Genomic DNA, 17,263 nt, shown 5'->3' with positions numbered 1-17,263 from the left:
TGTTGAAACGGCAGTTAGTAGAGCATCGTTTGCTAAGAAGAGATTTTTGTGTTTTGGTTAAATAAGGCGTTATTCATCCCTTACCATGACACTTCTCACAAACGTTTAATAGAAATGATCAAATTGTGAAGTTTTTAAATGTACATTTGGATGCATTGAATTATTAACACGATATTAAATATCGCAGAGTCAATTTTTTACTGAGTGGTCACTTGATTTGAATCGAGCATTACAATCAGAAGTACCGAATTTATTATACTTGTAAAAGGTGTTTTATGATAAAGGAAAGTAACCATGAGATCACATATATAATCTTTTATAGATCAAATGACGTAATTTTATAATATTACATGCAGTATTGAAAGAACTTAAGCAAATCTTACCAAAGTTTTATGCTTCAAATATTTCACATAAACAAAACTATTTTGTATTTGTATTACTTAATCTCTTCATGTCAACACTAGAGTCCGGTGAGCAGAAGTTACACGTACCAACAGTAATGAGTGCGGATGTCATTATGAATAACAACACAGTAAAAATTAACAAATCCAATATGGCTTCAGTTAGTCATGGCAATAATAATTACTCCAAAAACTTCTTTTTATTCTTCTAACTCATATTTCTATATAGCTCAGCGTTACAGGATTGAGCACTATGGTGACTGTATACATAACAAACCATAAAATGTGTAATCGTGCATCCTGATAAACAATAAAAAATATAAATATTTTAATTTCTGTAAAATAAGTATGCCCTTTTAAACAAGAAGAGTCAAGTCATATAGGCAAACATGCAAACATACAGATTAATGATGTTTTAATGTTACTTTAAAATGTATTCAAAATTTATGTGAAAATTCTCTTTGATTGACAGATCGATTTGATTGATTGATTGCAGAACGGTTTGTTGCAAACATGGCTATTAACCAATCAAAGCACACGTTTTATTGTGCTTCTTTTATAATGTTTGTACGTTTTATACGGCAAAGCTTGTACAGGCCAAGCGTTAAATGATTTTGGCAAATGGAAAATATTCAATACTCATCATCAGATAAATCTTCTCAAACAATTTCACAATGTTTTGATTTAATAAGTAAGCAAAACATTTAAAATTAAAACAACCAGTTTGCTCTTATTTGAGGCTTACAGCCGGAATGACGTGTGGCGCTTTGCAAACAGTTGTAGTTTTTAAACTTAGAGTTTTAGCTCCTTTCAATTCCTTGAAATCATCGTGCTAGCTCGCTATCCGAGCCAGCTCGCCTCCATATAATCAGGCCCTAAGTCTACAGTAAAGTACCATCTTTTAGTTTCAATGAAAAATTAGAAAAAAATTTACATAAATTGTAACTTACAAACAAAAGAAAATATGACGAATAAAATAATAACCTAGGCTACATTGATAATATACATAAAAATGATAATATACAAAAGCTACTTGAATTAATGTCAGGTTATAGGGGTAGCGTGAATCATCCAAAGCTCCTACAAAAACAAAAATAAAATACATTTTTTTGTGAATAAGTCGCGCCCAGCATTTACAAATAACGAGCAGCGTTTGAAAATTAAGATCTTATTGCACGCAGCTTTTTTTGTAAAACAAGATCAATTAGATCTTCTAAAGGTAAGCATTATTCTATACATGGTACTTTTACATGGGATATTTCTAAAAAATTGATTATGAAATTAAAATAATTATCTTTTTCTGTGGTTACTATCCCATCCCTTTCATTATCAACGTTCAGTTTTGTTCTCAAATGGGATGCAAGTTCACATTAAAACCAGAAAATTTTATAGCTTATACATGTAGCTACGACTATCGCTTTGGCTTGAGATCAAAGCTAATTAAAGGAATGGAATAGTAACCACAGAAATTAAAGACGAATTTTTGTAAATGATCATTTACTCTTTGCTAATTATTACTTAAGTTACTCTTGTTTTGTTTTAGGAAAGCGTGGTGGCACTAAAATGATGACTTGAAATTGTTAAACAATTTCTCATTTATTAAATAGTACAAAGAAGCTTTGAAAAAAAATTTTCTACAGTTCACAAAACTTGCAGTAAGTACTTGAAATATGATTTTACGTGCTATTATACTCGTGCGTTTTTTCTACAACCACAGCCTACCAAAAAACTAATAGCAATTTTATGTAACAATACTAAACGGAATAAAAAATTGCAAACATTACAAAAAAACTCTTACCAACTCATTGACCCGAAGGTAGTTAAAGTACTGAGGGATATTGGTATCAAGCTTCTTGAAATGGACTTTAAGATTTTCATTTTCTTTTGATAGTTTCTCTAATTTCTTTATGAAATAATCATAAGCCGGAGAGACAACGTCCAAGGCTTCCAAAGTGAAAATAATCCTGTTACAAATACAGACAGTCTTACGTTATTGAAACATATTCAAACAAAATCTCATCAATAACAAAAAGGTTAATCAAAGTTTTTAGACACAAATAGGTTAATCAAAGTTTTTAGACACAAATAGGCAAATGAATTTTTATTGCCGTGTGACAAAATTTCGATAGCTTGCTATCATAAACTAAAGATTTCAAAACTAAAGATTTTAGTACAAAGTTAAGCTTTTTACCTCTTTTCAAGTGATACGTACACAATTGCACTGGGATTCATAGACAACAAATACATTATGCATTCCAAAAAGGCATCCGTCAAGCCATCATTGTAAATAACTGAGAAGAATACGGAAAATTATGTCAACTTAAAAAGAAACAGTTCTCATAAATAGCAAATTTCTTACCATCTGACGCAAAAACCACCGATAATTTTTTAAGGTGAATCTTATCGTTTGTAGTCCAACTGTAACTGCACTTTAAGGAGCTATCTAAAACGAAACGATACAGAGAGAACATATTTAACACTAACTTTGGAGGTATGTGCAATATAAGCATGAAGCTTGGCTTGGTCATGCTTACCCTTAAAAGCATGTTTTGCTATAAGCTAGGGTCTTGTAAGCAAGTCTTTCTCTCATTAAGCAGTTAACAGCACCCAATTTTTGCTCATAACCGCAAATCAAATTGGAAAAATATTTGGGATACTTTCCGAAATTGTGTATAAGAGTGCTTTCTAATCGGTCGGGTGCATTTGTATGTATGGACTCTCCTGTCGGGGCGACAGATGAGTAGGAATGCAGGTCTATCTGCGAGAGTGGGAACTCATGCGTGAATGGAGGCCAATTTGTGATGCACACGAACGTCCGCAAACGCTGCAGGGGTACGAGACAAGAGGGGCAGAGCGTTGCTTCCTTCGGACCCTCTTCTCCTTGAAGGCGGCTGCTCTACCGGCTTCGAAGTTCCGAACGCCCTGGGAGCATAGATGCCTCCACTGCAGTCTGTCTCCCGCGAACTCCTCCCAGGTGTTTGGGTCTATGTTGCAGCTCTTGATGTTGGCTTTAAGGGTGTCTTTGTATCTCTTCAGCGGTCTTCCTTGTACACGGCTCCCGTCTTGTAGTTGACCATACAGCAGCATCTTTGGGATTCTGCTGTCATCCATCCTTACGACATGGCCTGTCCATCGGAGTTGAGCTTTGATGATCAAGCTCTCAATGCTGGAGAGTCCACACCTTTCAAGGACTTCAAGGTTGGACACTTTGTCCTGCCACTTGATGCGGAGGATTTTTCTCAGGCAGCACTGGTGGAACTGCTCCAGCTGTTGTATGTGCCTGCGATAAGTGGTCCAGGTTTCACAGCAGTACAGCAGAACACTCAGGACCACAGCCCTGTACACAGCAATTTTGGTGACGATCTTGATGCCGTGTTCCTGCCAGAGCCTTCTCTTTAGTCTCCCGAAAGCAGCACTGGTCTTTGCAATACGCAGCGTTACCTCTGCGTCCAGAGAACCATTGTTGCTGATGGTGCTGCCAAGGTAGCAGAACTTGTCAACAGTCATGATGTTGGTGTGATTAATGATGACAGGAGGTGGTGGTGAGGTGTCACGTGTCTGGGATGGTGGAAGCTGGACCAGGGTCTCAGTCTTGCCCAGGCTGATGGTCAGCCCAAAGCGATCACATGCAGTTGCGAAAAGGTCTGTTATGCACTGGATGTCTTCATGGGAGTGGGCAGCTAGTGCACAGTCATCTGCGAAGATAAATTCACGCAGGAGTGCCTCGTAGACTTTGGTCTTGGCATGAAGTCTTCTGAGGTTGAAGAGCTTTCCATCAGTACGGAACTGAATGTACACCCCTTTGTCGAAGTCACGGAAGGCGTCGAGCAGCATCGCTGCGAGCAGGATGGAGAAGAGAGTGGGGGCAAGAACACAACCTTGCTTCACACCGTTCTTCACAGGAAAAGGGTCCGATGTCTCCCCACTTTCCTGGACTCTTGCCTGCATGCCATCGTGAAAGGAGGCTACCAGAGAGACTAGTTTCTTTGGACACCCAAATTTTCCCAGGATTTTCCAAAGGCCTTCCCGATTAACGGTATCGAATGCCTTAGTTAGGTCTACGAAGACCATGTGGAGTTCCTTGTTTTGCTCACGGCACTTTTCTTGCAACTGGCGAATAGCGAAAACCATGTCAGGAGTTCCCCTGCCTGCCCGGAAACCACACTGAGATTCAGGGACGATGGCCTCGGCAACATTTGTGATTAGCCTGTTTAGGACTACTCGGGCCAAAACCTTGCCTGCGATGCAGAGGAGGGATATGCCTCGATGGTTGTCACATAAGGTCTTATCGCCTTTCCTCTTATAGATGTGCACAACGGCAGCATCTTTGAAGTCCTGGGGGACCTTGACAACTTTCCAAACCTCCTGGAGCAGGGATGTCAGTTTGTCCAGGAGCGCCTGGCCTCCGTTCTTGTAGACATCAGCTGGAATGCAATCTGCCCCAGGAGCCTTTCCAGACCCTGTCTGCTTGAGGGCTTTCGCAACCTCGTCTCTGGTGGGTGGGTCGGCAATTTCCTCTTTGATTGGTAGCTGGGGGAGGGACTCAATGGCTTCTTCGTTCATCTGTGACTCTCTATTCAGCAGCTTGTTAAAGTGTTCAGCCCAGCGTGAAAGTATGTCAGCTTTGTCTGTTAGCAGTGTCGTTCGGTCTGCAGACCTGATGGGGGTAGAGCCTGACGATTTTGGACTGTAAACCGCGCGAAGCCCATCGTGGAGCTTTTTTGAGTCGTGAGCATCAGCTGCCACTTGGATTTCTTCGGCTTTCTTTTCCCACCAGGCGTTCTTCATTTTCCGCAGCTTGTGTTGCACATGCTGCCTCATTTGCTGGTAGTCTTGCTTCTTCTTCTCGCAAGCTTTGTCCCCTATAAGGTCGCTGTGAGCTTTATGGAGCCTGTCAATAAGCTCGTTGATCTCAGCGTCATTCTCGTCAAACCAGTCTCGATGTTTTCGCTCAACGTATCCAAGGACACTCGCTGCAGAGTTGTAGACGGCTTCTTTGAAAGTGCTCCAGTCTTCCTCTATATCCTCGCCCGTGATGTTAATGTTTCCCAGGGCTACCTCTAGCTTCTCTTGCAGCTCTTCTTTGTTGGGTGGAATGCGAGCTACATTCAACTTCCTCAGTGGCTTCTCTCTTGCTGATTTGTTCTTTCTGGCGAGCTGGATGTTCATCTTGCTCCGTAGCAGGCGATGATCAGACCAACAGTCGGCACCACGCATGCAGCGTGTGAAGTGCACGTCTCTGCGGTCCCTCTGGCGGACGATTACGTAGTCCAGCATGTGCCACTGTTTGGAACGAGGGTGCATCCATGTGTTCTTCAGCTTGTCAGCTTGTTGAAAGAGAGTGTTAGTAATGGTTAGCTCGTGCTGTGCGCACAGTGATAGTAGCATCAGGCCATTGGAGTTGCACTTGCCAGTTCCATGGCGACCCAGGATGTTTGGCCATATGGTGTAGTCTACTCCAACTCGTGCGTTAAAGTCTCCAAGGATGATGAGTTTGTCTCTGCGGTCAACACTGGAGAGGAGCTGGTTGAGCTCTTCGTAGAAGGCTTCCTTCACTTCATCTGGGTTTGTCATTGTAGGGGCGTAGGCGCTGACAATTGTTGCGTTGCAGTCTTTCTGGAGTTTCAGCCGCAGGGTCATGAGGCGATCGCTGATGCCCTGTGGCAAGCTGACTAGTCGCCTTGCGAGCTGAGTGCGTATGGCAAATCCCACGCCTGAGTGTCTTGGGGCGTTTTCCGGTTTCCCAATGCAGTAGAAGGTGTAGCCACCACCGACCTCTTCCAGGTGAGTTTCATCTGCAAGTCTGGTCTCACTCAATGCGGCTATGTCCACCTGGTATTGTCCAAGCAACCTTGCTATAAGAGCAGTGCGTCGCTCTGGTCTGTCTCCTCTGTCCAACAGCGTTCTCACGTTCCATGCCCCAATGGTTAAGGGCTTTCTTGTTTTGTTATCCTTAGTTGTACGACCGCTTAGTTGGATGCCCAGGCAGGTGCGGTTCCTGCCAGGTGCAAGTAGGGCAGGCTTTGTTTAGGGATCCTTTTATCTCCCCTTCCCCATGTGGGGAGAGCAGTGCTAACCCTAAAGACGGCTGCTCTGTCACTGCGAGAGGATACGGGCGCCGTATCTGCCCTAGGTTTACGGCGGACGACCATCAATTCGCAGCCGCCTGCGTGCAGAGTCATGGCTAAGAACTTCCAGCAGCATCCTCTGCCTGTTCCCGTCACCATTTTTCCATCGCCACAGGACTTTAGATAGCTGGCGCAAAAAAGGCATGCACAAAAAGAAAAACAGACAAGTGTTTTAAAAGAACATGTAGATTTTTTTCAAATATGAGTAAAGCTACTGCTAGAGATAGGAATAAACGTGGATTGTTTTTATTCTTTGAGAGTTTGAAACCACTTCTCGTAACAATAATTAAGATTTTTGAGGAACAAAATGATCCCCAGAACTTAAGTTTGGAAAAGTTCACCAAGACATCGATTGACTGAATGTTGCTGTACACACTTTCCGATTGCTGCTACAGAGAATGAACGCAGTTTTTGCGAGAAATGTTATCTTTATATTTTCGAGTTAATTTTATAGTTACTCCTCATCTGACTTTGAAGATGTCTACCGCTAAGGTTGTCAAAACGAGAGTGAACATCAATTTAAACAGTCCGTTTTTAGGAATCTACTAACCTGGATGAACTACATCAACAAACACATAAATATATTTATGATTGTATTTTTAACAACAGAATAGAAGTGACCGCGCAGGACTGATAATTGCGCGTGGGGTGGAAGTGGTGTGGGGCGGGGTAAAAGCAATATTTATATATTATGTTTTAATATGCGTTAATCCATTAAAACAACTGATTTCAATAGAAGCTACTTAAGTAAAACAAGCATACATGAACAAGTCCATTCCTCAATTAAGAACCTTCCACGGCCTCTGAATAGCTGTAAGAATTTTTGTGAAGTTTTCGACAACAGACAGGCGTCACTGTTGCAAATTAATTTTATTTTGCATACGCAATGTAGTTCCATTACAAAAAAGTCTAAAGACACATTTCTTTTTGTACATTTTAACTTTTTGTGAAAAATATAGCATTATTCTAGACTATGAATTGTTTTCGGAATGTGAAAATTGGCAAAGCAAAGCAAGTATCGAGCAAATATTTTATAGTCACGTGATCAGTCTTCCAAGCAAAGTGAAAAACCCGTAGCTTTCATGGGGCAGATGTAGATACTTTCACACTCTGAATAGTTACAATTGCATTGACACTGCCCTAAAAACTTTAATTTTCAAGAATTTTAATAGGTTTTTTCCTCTTAGCCTTGTTATCACGTGGTAGAAACGAAATACCAGAATCAAAGCCTCCTTAACACGTTTAGAGATCATATAAGAAGCTTGAAACAGTGATATCCTTAAAAAGAACCACAAGTCGGTTATTTTTAAGCTCTGTTTCCTGCTTTCACTATAAATGTCAATTAAACGTTTTTTTAAGAATGGCCTCCAGACTATATGTCCATGAAAAAGACCATATAGAATTTTTAAGAGAACTTTCCTTTCCTTGGACAAATATTAGTAGTCTGCTTAGAGTAGATGAGAGTACACTAAGAGAAAAAGATTGTTTAGAGTAACTGCTGAAGAGGAGCTGAAGTGGATTGCAGATAAATATTTAGAGAAAACTGTTAAGAAATATTTCCTCCATTCTTCTGAGACAACTAGTTCACTAACGGGAAACCGTTACACCAAGCATTGTTCGTCCAGGTCGGATCTAAAATTTTCTCTTTCTCCTTTGACGCTTCTTGCCGAACCGCTAGACAGTTACCCTTCCCGCACAAGGTAACACAGTTGGAGAATATTCATACGACCCTGAATGTAATCTGCGTGAGAATTCAAGATCGTAATATAAAGCCGGACCCACAACAACCTTTCGCCTTCCGCCATGTTTAAAAACGAAAATGGCGAACACCAAACTGGTTCATAGTTAATACGTCATAATTTTTATATTTTTACGGTTTTATCCTTACGCACGAGACTAATTTTGTTCAGTTTTCAAAAAATTACACTGTGGAAGGCGTTTTCTAAAGTTTACGGTTTGTGTGGGTGCTTTACATGGATATGTGTGGATGGAACGTATATCCTTAAAGTTATTTTTGCGTTTTCAGATTTATCCTGAACGTGTAGACAGGGATTTATCACTCAAATAGGTGAATGTACATTTTTGAGAGTCATATCACGTCGAGCTAAGGAACAAGTGACACTCACCTGAGTTCAGTTCCGAATCAAGTGCTGTCTTGAACAAAACATCTGAGGAATGAAAGAAGTCCAACTCACGAACAAACATGACGTCATTATCTGCAAAATATATACAGCAGACGTTAATTTGACATTTTCCTTTTCCGAATGACATTTATGCAATGTAAATTCCTGATCAAACGGTAAATGTTCAATCGCACAAAAAATTTAAAACATTTTTTGTTGAAACATTTTCCCGTTAAGCCACTTCATTTCATGTGGTTTAAAAAACATGTTTCGTCACGTTTATAAACTTTGTTAGCATTTGATTAAACAGCATAACACATTTCCAGTGTTTAAATGTTTGTTGAACGATATTTTCTTCGTTCAAACAGAAGCGTAAATCATGTTGGCGACGCCATTTTGGCATGGATAGGAGTTGCAACGCTTCCTCAAAATATCAAAGACACCGTTTCAAATTTTACCAATCTATTTAAAAAAGTATTCGAACATGTTTGAGGAAAGTTCCTGTTGATTGGACACATTTAAAATAGAAAATCGCATGAAAGATAAGCGTAAAAAAATGCAGAAAAATATGATATACGGCCAGGTCTAGATCTAGGGAAGGGAGTTATTGGCGGTCGCCAGGGGCCCCACGCAAAGGAAATATGTTGAATGGAAATATCGCCTTCGCATTACAAGAGCAATTAATCAAAAAATCCCGAAACGGAAGATCGGTTTTCACTTATTTAATATTATAGTGTGATTGCACGTGACGTCGCAGCTTTACTGTCTGCCACAATGAGCACTACAATAAGTGGAAGGAGAAAATTGCCCCATCTTTGAAGCCTGCATGATCGCTGCCATTGAGGGTACGGAGGCGAAATACATCACGTCCAAATTGCCGGATTTTTTTGCATAAAACAGGTTTCCGTGAGCCAGCATAATGGCTAAAGACCTAATAGTGTTTGGACTTTTCTAGAAAATAGTTTTAGAGGACATCTGTAAATGTTAAAGCCTGCTTTTAGAACGATGAAGAGCAAACTCTGTTTCGGCATGTTGTAATATGCTTTGTATACAAAACTGACATCCCTCGTTCTTTTTCTAGAAATGATGTAAAATACATTGAAAGCATAACTGTCGAGACAAAAAACGTTGTTTTTCGGTAATTTTTGTGTTTCCAAGCAAAATTAGCTAGCCCCAAACCTTCTATAAATGTCAGAGCGCAAAAAAAAAGAAAAACACAGTGCGAAATATTGGTAAAAGTTGGTGAAAATAATACGTTTTTAAAATCTTTCTTAAAACAGGTATGCCATATTTATGTGTGATTATTAGATGCACCATTAAAGACACAATTTTTAAAAAGGGTCAATACCCAATTAAAAAAAAGAGAAAAACACAAATGACACTGCACAATTATGGCTCTTAAAACACATTTATGATAAAAATTTTACACCAGTAGATATAAAAAAAATTATTGTCATCGAATATTACAGAATCATCATTATTTTTCACAAACAAATATGACCAAACACTGTAAATACGCATGCTAAATTATGTAATTTATCGCATATACATTCGTAATCTTCTGTAATACAAGAAAAACCTAATTTTACAATCAATATGATATACTTTACAGTAAAATTTAATAAATGATACAACTTTGGTTGCTTTAAAATCATTTTTAAACACTGGCTCGTACGACTGAGGATGAGTGCTGGTTTTAAGCATGTATGTAGAGCAGGTAATCATAGCATTATTTGTTCTGCTGGACAACTGGCTATTCATTTATAAGCATGAACTTGTTGATAAAAACCAAGTCAATACACAAATTTGGATGCATGTTCAATATTCCACCAGTTCTTAAGAAGTGGGAGAAGTGAGTGACAGAGAGCAACAATTACCCACAGTTCAAATTGAGATTTTAGACCTTTTGACGACAAATGAGAAATTCATATTTCGAAGTAATTCTCACTTTTATGTTTTACTATAAAGCAATACATATACTGAACATGTCCTGGTACGTACGTCCACAATGCATCTTATAACATTAATAACCAAATATCGCCAAAGATTTTCCAAAAAACAAAATGCTTTCACCGTATTAACATTCCTCTTACAAGCAAACAGTTTTTGCAAACTATTTCGTGACGCAAATAAAACAGTCCACACGAGGCACACATCAAGCAGTAAAACAGCTTCCAATTGACAAGTCTAGACATGTTCTTTGTACGTAAATGCATAGCATCAAAATGAAAGCAAAAATAAGAAGAAACTGATATCAAACAGTTTCAACTGAATGAATTCATCAATCTACGAAGTGAACAAATCTACATACTCTTTTTACAGAAATAAAGCATCTCACGAGTTTCATAATATCACTTATTAACTGAGATTGAGTGAGACAACGACTAGTTGAGGGTAAAAAACGCACTTTTTCCGAGAATTTTTCAATAAGCCGTATTTTCCCAAGAATTATTTAATTAGCCGTAACTTAACAGCCTTTAAGTTATCAACCTCAAACATTACATGTGTTCATTTTGTATCTACTGTAAATATGAAAATCATATTAAAGTGCATATAAACCTTACGTGGTTTTCACACTATCCAATGTACAAAACCCAAAAGCCATATTCCAAAATTATGTTTTAATCGGACAAACAGTTTGGGCTGTACAGTCCGTCAAAGTTGCAAATATATACCATTTTAAGCGGTCAGTTTTGCCGCTAAGAGACTGGGACTGCGCAGTCGAGTGACGTCATGCAAGTAACCACTTGTCTGAACATTATAGTAATTTAACAAGCTATTTCCTTACTAATGTCACATCATGCTAAATCGATGTCTTATTGCGGGCTGCTCTAACGTTCCATGCCAAGAAAAGGGCATAGGCCTTCACCGAATTCCTTTTTTGGGTCCGACAATCGTGTAAAAAAAAGACGAAGGAAGAATTGGCTCCATTTTGTCGCGTCAAAGCGACCAAAATGCCCAATATAAAAAATGTCTAGTATTTACTTACATTTCAAAGCAGAAGACTTCGCAAGGCGATATACCTTTTGCAAGGAAAGACACACGTAAAACACTGTCCTTCGACTCAATATCATAATTCGCATTTTCTGATGAATCTGAAGATGATGGTTCCGACCCGGACGAGGACATTTTTAAAAAAATACGACGCAATACTCGAAACTTGGCGAAACTATTGATTATTTAAAAAGCAAACAATTTGTTTTGAATAGAGCCTACGCGACTGTGTTCCTTATATGACGTGACAACATGTATTAGATACCAGACCCCATAGGGAAAAATGTAGTGAAAATCTGGACTTTTAAACCACAATTGCGATGAAAGCTTTGATTACTGTTCATTTTTTTTTTAATTTGTAGTTTTCAAGAACTGCTCATTCAAACTATACTATAATCCTATAAGGTTTATATGCACTTTAAGTTTTGTTTACAAGTGTCCCATTTGTCATGGATTAACTGCAACATAAGTTAGTAAAAATTACAAAGAAGACATCACGAGACATCTTCGTGAGCATGCATACAAAGATCGAAACGGGTAAAACCAGAACTAATACCTGAACTTGAATATTTAAACAATTCACAATTTCTTAATCTGTTTAGGTTACACATCTCTAAGACATCGCCCACATCTACAAAAACCAAAAACCAATGACCAATATGCTTTCAAATGTTTACTATTTTAATGTAATAAATTTGCAGAAACGATTTGTGACCAACATACTGTAATAATTGGGGAGCTTCTTTATTGTTAACTAAGTTAATCTCGGTTAAAATGTAGCTACTCAAAAGATTAAAAAAGCTGAACGCCAACGTCGAGATTCTTTAAACAAAACTTCCAGCAAATGCAAGCTTCGTTTTTAGCGCTTTGTCATACAATAAAGAGTACTACTTACAACAAAACTCACCCGTGCAAAATACTCGCTTTGCAACCCTCGCCATTACAACACTACACATACCAGTTCCAGCTCCTAATTCCAAAGCAGTACAGCCATCAAACCTGCTTATAAAAAATGCAAACAATTTAGTAAAGTTATCATAAAAAATACAAGAAAATATATAAATTCATCAACTAACTCGTTTTCCTTAAAAACAATATAATCCGACAGCAAAAACGATCCTCTCCATATCTACAAATAATTAATAAAGGGGTGATTTAGGTTCACAATGTCGGCAATAACATACTTTTTCTTTTATCTTTTCCTTAAGTAGCTAGAGCAGGAGCCGAAAATTGCGGGACAGCTTGTTTTAAAAGTTGTCTTCAAATAATTGCAGTTAGTCTTCCGTACTTCCGCATCTTAATGCGAACCGAGGAGACTCTCGGAGGAAAACTCCAGCGTTGATCAATGCAAGCCCGAAACTTTTCCCATAACATGTATTCATGATCGATTGACAAATTCTCTTTTACAGATTGATGGTTTTGATTGATTTGATTGATTTGATTGGTTAATATGGTTGACGCGTTTTATTGTTTTTATTTTATAATCCTAACTAAATAGTGATTACAGTTAATAAAACAAATACTAGATTAACACAAAGGTTACAATAGTTGCACAGTTGAAGACATCGCAAAAATAGGTAAGTAAGATAATAATCTATGCATTACACTTATACTAAAAAAACAGTTCACTCAATTAATGTTTATGTTGTACATACGTATTTGTATGACAAAAAAAAAGTATATAGAATACGAAAGAAAATACATAAATACTAATCATGAAGTAATTAATGACTGAGGTATGCATACATATGTTTCATTATATTTATATGTAAATACACCTCAGGCATTAGCTTTTCAATTAATATGTATGTACTCTCTTTGATTAGTATATATGTATTCATAGAATATATATGTACTCAAAAAACCATGGACATAAGTCTAACAATATATTTTCGATGTACACTTGCCTGCGTACCAACCCCAGACAATGATGTAGCAAGTGTGTGCTCTGCAATTCATATCAGAAAAAAAGTATCAATAATCATTAAATGCCAATTAATGACAAAAAAATCATCCTGGGTGGCAGTTTTATAAAAGAAATATAAAAAATGACAAGTTACTTCACAAATGAGCACCTAGCCAATCAAGAAGTCTGAATGGAAAAACTAATACAAGCACCGCTGAATTTAGGCCTGAAAGTTTCAAAATTTAAACACATAGTTTGAGCAATACATGCGCTTGTGGAAAAAAACATGCTTATTATCATTTTATTAATTTGCAATAAATGTGCATTAGAAATGTTTTTCACAAACAAGAAACTCTTCCTTTCCAAACTACATGTAGAAGGGATTGAGACCGTATTACCTAAAAATTTCATAAAACATGAAACTTAGCTTTGCAATTTCATACTTGTTGAGTAAATACTCTACAGACATTAACAGCAGATGCAAAAGGCCTATATGCACATGCTAGACTTTTTTGTGCACTTTCTCATTTGTACCACTTCTAACATTCCAAAACAATACATATTGCAAGCTATTGACCTCACCGATTGTTATTGTATGATGTTCGATGCCATCTTTAGGTTGTGATCTTTCAACAACAAAATCCCCATCTGCATCAGTTTTAACTTTTTTAGCCTCCTTCTTATCATCCTTATTTATGGTTTTGGCATGGTTGGGAGATGTAAAATGAATTCTTGACAAAGCTAAAAATCAGCAGAAAAAACAAGCTGTTGAAAAAGTACGAACTAAGTGTATTAATTTAAGAATTTACAAATTTATAGTTTTAATTTCCCTTTCCCCCAAATTAAATGTTCGTAACTTAGACATCTAATAAAATGACCAGATGATTCTGACTTTACACCAGGGGAAAAACTAGAATGGTAATTGAGGTGTGAATATTCATATATTTAGCTCTGCCCACAAGATTGCTTTTGAAATTACAATGGAAGAGCTGAATATATGAATAGTAAACAATTCTTTCTCTTTCCTTTAAGCTTTCCCTTTCCATCACCTCAAAACGTGCAAAGATTCACATAATTCAAAAATAATCAAATAGTGAATGCAAAAAAATATTAAACTTACCAAACCTTAATTAAAGAAATTTCATAAAATCTTACTTAAATAGTACTTATTACACACTTGTACTTCACACATTTCATAAGATCTTAACCATCAACTATAAATCTTCAAGACTTGTCATGGGCATATTTTGTCTCAACTCAAATAATTTTAAATACAACAAGTACATACATTTTAAACCCAACAGTAAGAAACCCAATAATACTAACACAGTAGACATACCATGTTCACCATTCTTTATGCGAGTAAATGGAATTGATAGGTGAACATCTGATAGAACAACCTCTTCTGAATCGTATTCTTTCCATTTATTATCTGACATTCGAGAAAAATGAAGAGAACTTTGGACAGATATTCCAAGATATTCGGATGTCTGTGCATTTACAAATCATACAAAATTCGCGGGCGCAGATATTCGACGCACTTCATGTCGCTCGTACCCATGGTCATAACCTGAGCCATTGAGCAAAAATACATGGAACGCTGTAAAAGAAAAGCATAATAATTTTTTGAAGCCAAATTTTACACCCAGACACGTGTGTTGATATTTAATAAAACTACTTCATGTATCTCAAATGTTTGAAACCGTAAAAATTACTCGCCCTCAGCTTATTTTTCCGACACTCTTTCATGTTTTAATTGGATCGCCTAAACGGAAATATTTGATCACAAGAGCAGGCGTGCACGCCTGAGCAGGCGTCTTGTTTATTTTTATTTTTATAAACTAGAAGTTGCTATCGCAAGGGGGGAGTGATGCCCCGACCCCTTTTCTGGAAAAAATTGCACTGCTCAGACTGTAGTCACAGCCATTGGAGCCACCTCCTTGTACAACATTCTAGGTGGTTTCATACATACGTTATGATTGGGTGATTAGAATGATAGACAAAGAAATTTTACATGCGTGTCTCTTTAACTTTTAGCTTTGCGTTTATTTCGGCAAGGTTTATTTCGCCATGTTTAGAGTTTTCTTTCTATCTGAAGGCCGGTTTACACGTTCCGATTTGTCAGATCCGACTGTTTCTGTTCCGTCTTTTGATTGCTTGTTCAGACGGTCAGATAGTTTTGTTGATATTTAGATACGTTTAGATATTTATAATCTTGAGAGCAGCCGTTTGTGTTGTCCAGTAATTTATCGATATATTTGCGTACTTTTCTTCTTGTTTCCAAGTCTTTTTCAAACATATATAATAGAACAAGTTCTATTTCTATCCTCTTTTTTAGATTGACGTATCCGACTGTCGGAGACTAACCTTATATGTGCTCACACGATACGTTTTTAGGATATAACAAAATCGGATCCGACAAATCGGATCGAGTGAACGGGCCTTAATCAAACGTGCCATACCTTACTTGGAATACATGCAAACAAAGGCACTCGTTCTGAAAGTCGACGGTTGATTTCCGGCAAAAAATAGCTCCTGTGCTTTACATCTTATTTCATTTAACGTTTCAAATAATTTTAAAGATAAATTCATTACCATTTCGAACAAAAATAATTTTTTGATAACATGTTTATATCTCGAACAAATTTGTCTTTAAAATACTTTTTGATTAAAAGTAGAAACGGACAATATTATAAAACTGTAGTTTTGTTTCCATTATTTCCTTTATAACATTTTGATAGAACCTTATTTCCGATGATTCTGAGCGACTACGATAAAATGATATATAGTTATCGCAAAGAGCAAACGTTCATCGTATTCATAATTCATATTTCATGGTTGAACTCGCACCATGCGTTTTAATTATTTTTGACGTTTTGTCCACACTGATATTTCAAGTAACAATAAAAGCTCGAACGAAAATAAATACATGCTTACACAACATTTTTCTCACCGTGTGACCATAGAGCGCAATATAAAAAATGTGAACCGACCGGCTAAATACGGCACGGTGAACCATTTCATGTGTTTTTCGCCAAACGAGGTATTTATAATTGATATCGGTGATCACTCGATTTTGGTATCTACTGTATTACGTTGCTTAGGCCGCATATCAATTCGGATTCCAGACATTTAAAATCAAATAGAAACTTACAGAAGTTCCGAAAGGTTCTACCTTATTGTGATTGTGCGCTACCCCTCATTCCGTAAAAATCTCCCCGGAATTGTTAACAGACAGACAGACACAAATCGAGATTTCACTGGTATATAGGTCGCGTGGGGGAATGGGTCGAGTCATGTCAAGAGTAAATAACACTGTTTTCTCGTGAAAGGAATGTCATATGAAGAATGTTTAAATTTCAAACACCGCACTGCATAAAACAATAAATAACACTGTCAAGAGTGACCCCCTTGCAAAGCAATTGCTAGCATGACCGTCGCTCTGATTGTGTTTCTTTACATGGTGCACAAGAAATATCTCCATGCATATTTTTTCACCTGCTGCGCATTTTCTATGAAGAATACAATAAAGCATTTGTTGAGCTCAAGATCATTAAATTTCTTCAAACATCAGTTACATTTACATTGCTTTATATAATCATTTATTGTTTCTATGATACTTTTTATTTTGTGTTTGAAAGAAATTGGAAACAATGTAAATATCTAAATCCGTGATGACAACAGATAATATAACATTAATACAACGTAAAG

The 17,263-nt window shown here is 37.3% G+C and overlaps 1 protein-coding gene across 2 annotated transcripts; it reads right to left on the bottom strand.

The window, feature by feature from the left end:
* Positions 1 to 1,068: 1,068 nt before the first annotated feature.
* On the bottom strand, positions 1,069 to 15,068 carry LOC124457720 (methyltransferase-like protein 22). Of its 2 annotated transcripts, none has more exons than XM_047007912.1 (11): positions 14,892 to 15,068; positions 14,135 to 14,293; positions 13,554 to 13,594; positions 12,723 to 12,775; positions 12,554 to 12,648; positions 12,203 to 12,277; positions 8,656 to 8,745; positions 2,761 to 2,844; positions 2,593 to 2,692; positions 2,200 to 2,365; positions 1,069 to 1,481 (listed from the first exon to the last, which is right to left on the bottom strand). In XM_047007912.1, exons 1-11 carry the CDS (start codon positions 14,989 to 14,991, stop codon positions 1,446 to 1,448), a joined length of 999 nt encoding a protein of 332 aa, XP_046863868.1. In that variant the 5' UTR covers positions 14,992 to 15,068; the 3' UTR covers positions 1,069 to 1,445. The 2 variants fall into 2 exon arrangements, with proteins under 2 accessions (XP_046863868.1, XP_046863869.1); XM_047007913.1 differs by having other exon boundaries at positions 12,554 to 12,645; positions 14,892 to 15,053.
* Between the last annotated feature and the right edge of the window lie 2,195 nt (positions 15,069 to 17,263).

This window comes from Xenia sp. Carnegie-2017, unplaced genomic scaffold (genome assembly GCF_021976095.1).
Source record: "Xenia sp. Carnegie-2017 unplaced genomic scaffold, XeniaSp_v1 HiC_scaffold_6, whole genome shotgun sequence".
In the NCBI taxonomy this organism is placed as follows: Eukaryota; Metazoa; Cnidaria; class Anthozoa; order Malacalcyonacea; family Xeniidae; genus Xenia; species Xenia sp. Carnegie-2017.
The sequence above is the reverse complement of the archived record's forward strand: the minus strand, read 5'-3'. Positions and strand labels throughout refer to the sequence as shown.